This window comes from Raphanus sativus, chromosome 7 (genome assembly GCF_000801105.2).
Source record: "Raphanus sativus cultivar WK10039 chromosome 7, ASM80110v3, whole genome shotgun sequence".
Classification (NCBI taxonomy): Eukaryota; Viridiplantae; Streptophyta; class Magnoliopsida; order Brassicales; family Brassicaceae; genus Raphanus; species Raphanus sativus.
This window is the reverse complement of record NC_079517.1, coordinates 21,705,761-21,716,521: the sequence shown is the minus strand read 5'-3', so window position 1 is coordinate 21,716,521 and position 10,761 is coordinate 21,705,761. Positions and strand designations below refer to the sequence as shown.

Genomic DNA, 10,761 nt, shown 5'->3' with positions numbered 1-10,761 from the left:
TTGAAGATCCAGCGATCGCTGCATGTGGGTTTCAAAGCAGATTCGAATGGAGCGGTAGGTCTTCATGCGTCATCTCCTGAAAGACAAGCGAAGGAAGTATAGAAGGAGGAGGAGGGATGATCGGAACAGTAACCTCCGGCGAGAAGATCTGGATTGTGTCGAGAACTTTCTCACCACCCATAGTCCATTCCTCTAGCTAACACGTGTATCCACGTGCTTAGGTTTTGTGTAATACTCATCTTATAGTTGTAATGGGCTATAGGGTTTATATTTGGGCCTTCGAATCTCTTTGTACTTGTAATGCCCATTGGGCACTTGTTTCCAATTAATGGAAATTGGGTTGACAAAAAAAAGAGATGCTTATGTTGCCTTACGTTTAAACAAATGTAATATAATGAGGAATCAAACGCTCAGGTGCTCCTGCCCGTAAAAAATGATCTGAGATACTCCTGCCCGAAACTGACCGGATTTGGAATTAAATGTATCTTTAATTAAATCAGAAAAATTATTAAAAGACCACAAAGCCAACAGAAATTTGCATAATTACAACCCAACCAGGACCATATCGCGGACCATCCAGGCCTGATCCATGAAATTCGGATATCTTTCTCCATAACTTCTGAAACCTTTGTAAGAGCTGGTGTAATTGTCAAGATTGGTGAAATTTACATCTTAATAAATCTTCAACAAACAAACACACAATCTAATACAAAGTTATTCTAAATTGATCTAAATCACACTTTTAGATTTGGAATGTTTTATTATGTTATTGTTTGGACACAATTGTTGTTATTAATATATTTATTGAATTTCAAATAAAAAATAGTTTATATAAATAGAGTTTGGTCAAAATGTAAAGAGTCAGTTACAGAAATTTAATAATTATAACTATGTATAAGTAGGTGAAATTAAGGGATTTATATTGTCTAACTAGACATTATCTGAAACTTAGTAAAAGTAGACATTACATTATCCGAAACTTAGTAAAAGTAGATAAAACTACATGCCATAACTCGAGAAAGAGACACCACAACTAATCTTCAATTGGCAAGTGGGCAGCGTACTACAGAAAATGTGGGTATTAATAGCGTTCTAGTATAGCGTTTTTTACAGCTCTGCTATTGTATACCAACACTGGCCTTTCTAATAGCGTTTATTAAACTGAAACGCTATATTTGTAAATGTGGGAAAAGAAAAGAATTTGGCCGCGTAAATTAACAAAGTGAAGCTGCCTTACCATTGCAGATCCAAAGGTATTAGCTATCGTAAATGTAAAAATATATTATTTTAAAGCAAAAAAAAAAATTAAGTAAACAAATACGCCTCGATTCCTTAAACTCTAGATCATTCTTCACTCTCTTCACTTTCTCACTGTTTCTCAGAAACTCCCGAGTGTTCTCTCGAATCGAAGCTTCAGCAGGTATGTTTCTCAGAAACTCTCGAGTGTTATATCTCATCGATTGATATTGTTTCTTCATGTGATTTTGGGATTCGATTTTTGCAAAACAATTCGATTTTGGGATTTGATTTTGATTCATGTGAAAGTTTGTGATTTTCAGTTTCGATTTGAACATGCAATTCGGTTTTGATTTTTAGTTTGGTTTTGATTTTCATATTATCAATTTATCAGTTTCGATTTGAACATGCATTTCTTCGTTTATCAGTTTCAGAAATGGCAAAGACAAGAGGAGGAGGACAAGTTGGTTCTCGTCGGAGTAGACGTAATCAAGGCTTGGATGTAGTAGATCCAACACTAACAGTGAAGAAAAGAACAACAAAGAAAGTGGCTGCCCCAACAAAGGCTTTAGTTCTAACGCCAACGAGAAGAAGTAGTAGAATCAAGAAAGTGGCTGCTCAAGATGACGAGGTAGAAGATGAGCTAGAAGATGTTACACCAGAATATATTCCGCGAGATGATGAGCTAGAAGATGTTACACCAGAATATATTCTGCGAGATGATGAGGTAGAAGATGTAACAGTGGAAGATGTAACACCAGTGGCTGATCAAGATGTGAAGGCAAGGTCTGAAGATGATAAAGAAGAAGGAGAAGCTTGTTTTGAAAGGACAGGAACAGAAAGAGGATGAAGGAGAACCTGCTAATATGGTAGAAGATGAAGTTCTCAATGAGGAAGGGAACGAAGAAATCAGCAATTCTCAAGATGATGAGATTCCTAGTAACAAAGGAGTTGAGCTACCAGGGGAAGAAGTGAAAGAAAAAAATAGAAGAGGACCAACAAAGATGCGTAGAGTGGCTGAAAATCCTAATGAAAAGGTTGCGGTCACATTCACTGACTTTGGTGAGCATGTTGGACCTGGTTCAGTAACACTATCATCTTTTCTTGGTCCTCTTGTGAGGGAACATGTTCCGGTAACACTTTCTGATTGGAGAAGACTTGATGCAGCGACTAAAGCAACAATGTGGGAAGAAATTCAGGTTTGTATATATATGCTTTATTGAACAACAATACGACATTATAAACATGTTTGACCTTTGCTTATTTTGATGCAGGGGAAGTTTAACTTGCAAGAAGAGTGGCATAAAGCTGTTATTTTCAAGCAGTTGGGAAGCTTGTGGAGGGCTGGGAAGTCAAGGCTAGTGTCACAAGTACGGGCAGCGAAGACTGCTGCTGAGATATTACAATTAAAACCCAGCAACGTCCTATCCATTCAAGTGTGGAACACTTGGGTTAGGAGCAAGACTACCCAAGTTTCACGGTAAATTATCCATATTTATATGTCATGTTGATGCAGGGGCATCTACTCATTTGGCGCCAACATAACTACTTTTCTTCCTGTTTAAGTTTTCCTTTTCTTTCGAGTGTTTGGTCTTTTTCATCATTATCTTTATTTATTGTTTTAGATAATTATAAACATTCTCCTAGACGGTTTGTGTCTTTGAGAATCGCTTTATAAGCGGCACTTTGTGTTTCATGTTATTTTTATCTTTGATTTTAATAAACTACAGAGCTTTGGCTTTTACCCTTATTCTGATTTGATTAACTTCATCATTATAGGAAGTTTGGTCTCAAGAAGTACATTCGAATCTCTTGATTGAGCAAAAGAACTGTCTCTTACAAGATTACTTGTTCGATTGACTGTTCAAACTATTTTTACGCTGCGCCAGGTTGGTATCAGAGACAGCACTACGCTCCTACGATTCAATGCCAAGACCTAAGAAGGCTGTAGAGCCATCTGAAGCCGAGGTTACGCAGAAAGCTCTAGCGGACCTTCAAGTTCAGATCGCAAACCTCACAGCATCTATCGCGGCCATTAATACACAGCGTACAGCAACTCCGGTTCAACGTACACGTACTACTCGAGCTGATGACGACGATGATTCAGAGGAGGATAAAAATCCATTCGCTGCACTTCGCCAGGATCAAGCTCTTCGCACTACCAACAACAACGATGATTCAGATTCAGAAGATGACTCCGACAATCGCTGGAAATCTTCCTTCAAACTCGAGATCCCAGAATTCAATGGTTCTACTGCACCAGAAGAGTTACTCGATTGGTTTGTCACCGTCGAGGAAATCTTAGAATTTAAGGAAGTACCACTGGATCGATGTGTTCCTCTTGTCGCCATCCGTTTCCGTGATCGAGCCGCAGCTTGGTGGCTTCAATCCAAGACAACTCGTGCTCGTTTGGGAAAATCTAAAATCCTAACATGGGATAAACTCAAGAAGGAGATGAGGAAGAACTTTCTTCCTTACAATTATGAGCAGTTGATGTTTCAGAAACTTCAGAATTTGCGGCAAGGATCCCGAACTGTCGACGAATATGCAACCGAGTTTTTCAAGATCATGAACCGTGTTGAGATTCGAGACACCGAGCAACAACTAGTAATGCGCTTTGTGGGAGGTTTACGACAACAGATTCAGGCCACTTTGAATTTGTTCAGACCTCAAACTGTGTCAGAGGCTCACCAACAAGCAATAACAGTGGAAGCTCAAACTCGCTCCAACTATCAACCGTGGAGTGGGAATCGTCAATCTCGTCAAAATACGACAACGTCAGCAGTCCCGTCGTCCTCTGATAATTCTACAGCAAAAACAGAGGCCACAAACACTCCCAGTGATGCTCAACGCCAACAACGACCGGGAGGAGTGCGTTGCTTTTCTTGCTGTGAGCTTGGCCATCGCGTCTCATCGTGTCCGACGCGGAATCCACGGGGTCTTCTCTTGGATACCTCTGGACGTGACGTCGAGGCTGTTTATGATGATAGTGGCGATGAAGCGACAGAAGAACTTGAGGCAGATGAGGGTTCGTTGCTAATGGTTAGGCGTACATGTCTCAATCCTAAAGCACCAGACGAGTTTCCCCAACGAAAGAACTTGTTCTCTTCGCGCTGCACGATTAATGGCAAGGTGTGTACTTTATAATAGACTCTGGCAGTACTGAGAACGTGATTGCTGAATCTGTAGTTCCGAAACTCAGTCTCTCGGTTGAACCACATCCCTCGCCTTACAAGCTAGGTTGGTTACATCAAGGAAGCGAACTTACTATCACAAAACGTACTCTGGTTAAGTTCTCGGTGGGTGATGTCTATAAGGACGAAGTGTACTGTGATCTTGTCCCTATGGACGCATGTCATCTGTTGCTCGGGCGACCGTGGGAATTTGATCGTCGAGTTACACATGATGGTTATCTCAATACTTACACATTCCGATTCAACGATAGAACCATCACACTCAAACCCATGGTTCCGGCTATGATTAGCAGTCATGCATCATCATCAAACCCAGTTTTACTTCTGCAGAAATCAAAGTTAGTAACAGCATTACGAGAGACAGATTGTGTGGTGTTGCTCGTCGCGGTCCCTTCCTCTGTTTTCGAGGGTCACGACATTCCAGAGACGTACAAACCACTCTTATCAGAATTTGCTGACGTCTTCCCTGCAGACCTTCCTTCCCAACTTCCTCCTCTTCGTGACATACAACACCGCATCGATTTGATGCCAGATGCTGCTTTGCCTAATCGCTCTCATTACAGGATGAGCCCATCGGAACACGAAGAGCTCCGTCGTCAAGTTGAAGAATTGGTCGCTAAGGGATTCCTGCGCGAAAGTCTTAGCCCTTGTGCGGTTCCCGCTTTGTTAATCTCAAAGAAAGATGGGTCATGGCGGATGTGTGTCGACAGCCGTGCAATCAATAAGATTACAGTTCGTTACCGATTCCCTATTCCGCGTCTTGATGACTTATTAGACCAGATTGGGACTTCCACAATATTTTCTAAACTGAATCTCAAGAGCGGTTACCATCAAATCCGTATTTGCCCCGGTGACGAGTGGAAGACGGCGTTTAAAACCAGAGAGGGTCTCTTTGAATGGCTTGTTATGCCATTTGGTTTATCTAACGCGCCTAGTACCTTTATGCGCGTTATGAACCAAGCCTTACGGCCTTTTATTGGCAAATTCGTTGTCGTATATTTCGACGATATTCTGATCTTTAGCAAGACAAAAGAAGAACATATGCAACATCTGCACGAGGTTCTTTCAGTTCTCCAACGCGATCACTTCTATGCTACGCTTAAGAAGTGTGAATTTGGCTCTCCGCAAATTCATTTTCTCGGATATATTGTGTCTTCCCAAGGCTTGGCCGTTGATCCTGCTAAGGTGTCAGCGATTCAGACTTGGCCACAACCTACTACGATCTCGGAAATACGGAGTTTCCATGGCCTTGCATCGTTTTACCGACGATTTGTTTCTCAGTTTAGCAGCTTGATGGCACCTATCACCGACTGTATACATACCAACATCTTTGCGTGGACACCTGCGGCTTCTGTGGCCTTTGCTATCATCAAGAATAAGTTAAGTTCAGCACCTATACTTGCTTTACCAGACTTTAATTCAGTCTTTGAGCTTCATTCTGATGCCTCTAAGTCTGGGATTGGAGCTGTCTTAAGTCAACAGGTATATTACCAGTTTTAAACCATGGTATATTAGTATTTTATTATATATTTAATCTGTTTTCTAGGCTGTTAGGTATGTTTTCAAGTTCAGGAGCATTTTGCGAGAAAGTGATGTTTTGGAGCATTTTGGAGTACAAGAGATGATATACCCGAGTTGACCATTCAAGACCAAGTCGGAAGTCAACATTGCGATCATAATCGATCGATACTCATCCAGAGTCGTCGATCGATGTAGCTGAGAAAATCCGCGTACTAGAAGATTATAATCGATCGATACACATCCTGTGTTGTCGATCGATATCGAGGACGAAATGGTTTAGCCGACTACTTCACCAAGACTTCACCAAATTACGAGATTGCCCCTGGCGAGTTTTTAACCTAATGGAAATGCTTAAATATTCCTGCTAAGTGTTTTTTGACGGCAACCTTCGAAAGAAGCAAGCTTTACAACCTTCAAGAGAAAAGCAGAGAGTGTGAGAGAGAGACTAGAGTTTTATATTGTTTTGAGAGATTGGAGAGATTTCTCATCTCCTTTTGTATTTCTACTTATTTCTATCTATGCAATTCTTTCATCTATCTATTGTTATGAATTGCTTAGCTATGTCTGAGTAGTCTACTTGTTAGATCTAGGGTTTAAATAGGTTTGTGGGATTAGCCCCAAACTATAACTGCTAAGTTGTGGTACTCATCAAATGGATTGCACCCTATGCTTGTTTTAGATTAGCTAACTAGAACATAGATCACTAGGATCTTTGATTATCTTGAATTATCCATTTGAACTTGCCTGTCTCCCGTTGAGAAGAGCGACAGCTCCTCCTTGAGACCTTGTGTTCATATTCGGCTCGCGCCTAGGCAGATCTAGAAGCCGTCGATCGATATCCCGACAGATGAATCGATCGGCGCTGCGAAAGGTGTATCGCTCGATATCTCAAAAGGATATCGATCAACTTTTTTCTGCGCCAACATTACGACAGTTGAGGCCAGAGATCTAGATTATTTAACCAGTGATACTTCACTTGAGTTAAGCGGCTGAGATCTATAGTACCATGCAAGCAACTTATTATAGCATTTATAGAGATTATAATCTCCATTCCTGAATAAAAAGCCCTATGTCTAGCACTTTTTATCACATTTAAACAACCCATCATATTGTTAGTTAGAGCAACTACCTTACTCATTTTAGGAATTGTTACTTTTTACTTTCATCATATAAACCAACCTTGCCTAGGATTGATTAGTATATTTTATTTAATTGGTTCCCTAGCTCATTGTGATTTGATCCCTAAGTACTACAGCTGTACCTCTTATTTGAGAGATTAAGCTCTACTGGGTAATTTGAGCACTATCAAATTTGGCGCCGTTGTCGGGGAGCTTTGATCGCCATTAGATTTAATCTTATTAATCTTAGGTTTTTCTTTTTACCCCCTTTCTGATTGAATTTTTCTTGTCTTTTCAGGTACATGCCCAGCAGTACCAGAAGTAACATGGAAATCAACTATTATTCTCAGAGGATCCTGCACACTTGGAACGCTCAATCCGCAAAGACCTACGCTCCGCATCGATCGACAGAACCGCAGTACCGTCGACTGATAATCACGTTCAACCGTCGACCGACACTCAGACAGCACCGTCGACCGATTACCGTTCGCCGATCCACATCGTTCGATACTACTCATCATACATCGATCGACACTACTCCGCGAAGAATGGTCGCGATTGTTATTCTCACGCAGGGCGAGAATGGAAACCTGTATGACCAAGATGGTTATCTGCGTAATGCAACAGGTTAGAAGCTAGATGCACAAGGAAACATAATCCCTGAGCCTGAAGCTGAGGCTACAGGAGAAGCTCAAACACGATCGTTGGCAGATTATAACCGTCCAGACGAGTACTACACCAACAGATCAGCTATTCGACTTCCAGAGATTCAGAAGCCGAACTTCGAGCTCAAGCCTCAGTACTACTCTCTCGTGTCTCAGATACCTTATTTTGGGCTATCACACAAGCATCCTATGGACCATCTGGAGAGGTTCGAGGATCTTATCGCTGCTATTCGTATGGATGGAGTCCCTGAGGACAACCTACTCTGCAAGCTCTTCAAATACTCACTGATTGGAGAAGCTTCGCACTGGCTCAAGCAGCTACCTACAGGATCACTGACATCCTGGGCCGACATCAAAAACGCCTTCCTGCGTAATTTCTTTGATGAGGTACGCGCTGAAGACTTAAGGAGCAAAATCGCCACTTTCGCGCAAAAGCCTAATGAGACTTTTAAAGACGCGTGGATCGGATTTAAGTTCTTCTCGTCCACACCATGGATTCAATGAAGTGTAGCTGCTAAGTATTTTTTACAGAGGTATCGCCTTGAGGTATCAGATGGCTCTTGATACTGCTAGCGAGGGGAACTTCAACACTAGGAATCTAATAGAGGCTGTGAGACTTATTGAGAACCTAGCCAACAGCAGCAGCACCAAGAACACTGACTCTGACAAGAAAAAATCGGTTGCAACCATCGGAGAAGATCAGATGAATGAAGTCAGAGCCAAGATAGATGTTTTCCATGCATTTCTGGGGCAGCCAGTCTGCTCAGCTGAAGAAGGAGAGGCTAGAGAAGATGACACAGAGGAAGATGTGAACTACATTGGAGGTACTGGATTTCAGAGATATGGAAACCAGAGTGGAAACAGAAACTTTTTTGGCAGTGGTCAAAAGAGTAACTACAACCAGAGTTCACAGTATCAGAAACCCTTCACCAACACAAGGAACTACGGCAACTCAGCTTACCAAAACCCACCGCCACCCACCCAGGAAAGTAAGTTTGATGCCATGATTGATAGAGTTCTGGAAAGTCAGCAGAAGCTTACAGTAGACTTCAATGGGAAGATCGATTCTGTCTTCAACAATCTGACCACAAGGATAGACACCATTTGCACTCAGGTTGAGAAACTTGAGACACAAATTGTCCAAACTGAAGACTCTATCAGGAGGATTGGAACTTCTAAGGAAGTAGGGGAAGGAAACAGGAAACACCACGTGAATGCCATTATAGATGATGATTTCTGGCAAGTGGTGAAACAGGAGAAGCTACAAGAAGGAGACTTTGAAGTGGAAAGTTCACTAAGTCTCGGTGGATCACAATGGTGTCGATCGACACCAACTAGTCCACATCGATCGACATCAACGATGTCATTTCCGGATGCGACTGCAGATTGCAACGCGGTTTAGGATATTGACACATGCTGAATTCACGGCTTCTTGTTGGGGTCAAAATCGGTCAAGACGAAATCGATGTCCGAAAGTCTCGGAAAAACATGAAAGATGTTAGAGCAACCTCGAGAGACTAATTGTTAATCGAGAAACCTTGGAAAAATATTAAGTTCGAGACCAATCATCTCGAAATCAACGGCTAGAAATGTTTTCTACACAAGGAAAAACCTACGGAAAACTAAAAACACACAACCTACGGAAAACTAAAAAACACAACAAACTAGAGATGCTAGCGCCGTGCTGGCCGTGGTCGCCGGGCGGCTAGCCCCGTGCTGGCCGTGGCCGCCGGCGGCTAGCGCCCGTGCTGGCCGTGGTCGCCGGGCGGCTAGCCCCGTGCTGGCCGTGGTCGCCGGGCGGCTAGCCCCGTGCTGGCTGTGGCCGCCGGCGGCTAGCGTCCGTGCTGGCCGTGGTCGCCGGGCGGCTAGCCCCGTGCTGGCCGTAGCCGCCGGCGGCTAGCGCCCGTGCTGGCCGTGGTCGCCGGGCGGCTTGCCCCGTGCTGGCTGTGGCCGCCGGCGGCTAGCGCCCGTGCTGGACGTGGTCGCCGGGCGGCTAGCCCCGTGCTGGTTCTGATCGTCGGACGGCTAGTCTTCGTGCATAAGTTCTAGGCCCCCGGGTCGCCAGAAACCCGTGTTTTGCGACTTTCCGAATCCTCGCAAACAAAACTCCTTTTTCTGCTTCAAGATTTCGGAGAACCCATAAGACGTCAACGGACAGAAAGACTTCGTATAAAACAGGCGATGGTTATCTAAAAACACCATTCGCTTCAGCAATGGATCGAAGATCTTCCGAAAGGCTCGACATCCAAGTAGGAGCATTCTTTCAAAGAAATCGTAGAAAACAACAGAAGTCCGGAAAACGGCCCGAAAGGGACCAAACCCGACCGGACGACCCATTTACGATTTTCTAGAAGATAGATACGACGTTTACAATTATCTTCGCATAACAAGATAAATGTTAACTTCCGAAAAGATAAATGTCAAATTTCCGAAAGATAAATGTCAAATTTCCCGATAAACACGAAGGCCGACGAAAAAGGAAAAAGCCCAGCTCGCGGCAGACTCAGCCCGTCAAGAATAGACCGTCATATGGGAGTATATAAGCAAGGCTAGGAGCAGAGGAAGGGATCCGAAAATCAGAAGAAAGAAACCACTCTAGAGCAACTTAGAACTTAGGCGTGTTATTTCCTTTTTTAGCGAGCTGCGACTCAACTAGGTAGATCTAGGTTTTGAGACTAGCGACGATCGACAGCTCTTGTGGCCGAGATCTCGAACTGTTGTCCAAACGCTCTCCGCAGATTCGGAAATAAGATTCTTTTCTTTTTGCTCTCTTTATTTACGCATTTATTCCCAAACTAGACTCGTATTAACTTTGTCGTGCGTGGCCCAGCAGATAGCCGGGATCCTCGGGGAGAAACTAGGTTCAACTTAGTTTTCCTACGTTTTAACTTAACTAAAATCGACAGTGCGAATTTCGGTTCCCACAGTTGGCGCTAGGAAGGAGGGGGATACACGGATTTATCTTTCTCGCAACTACGCATGCCCAGTTAAGCATGTCTGTTAACGTGGAAAAAGACAAGCAAACGC

The 10,761-nt window shown here is 43.1% G+C and overlaps 1 protein-coding gene across 1 annotated transcript in view; it reads left to right on the top strand.

Moving 5' to 3' along the window:
* The first annotated feature begins 2,102 nt into the window (after nucleotides 1-2,102).
* The window catches only part of LOC108830965 (uncharacterized), a 12,383-nt gene continuing 3,724 nt past the window's right edge, over nucleotides 2,103-10,761 (top strand). Inside the window, exons 1-4 of the mRNA XM_056991432.1 lie at nucleotides 2,103-2,435; nucleotides 2,511-2,716; nucleotides 3,126-4,264; nucleotides 4,426-5,912. Of these exons, the coding sequence (XP_056847412.1) occupies nucleotides 2,103-2,435; nucleotides 2,511-2,716; nucleotides 3,126-4,264; nucleotides 4,426-5,912 (3,165 nt within the window). The remainder of the gene's footprint in view (nucleotides 2,436-2,510; nucleotides 2,717-3,125; nucleotides 4,265-4,425; nucleotides 5,913-10,761) is intronic.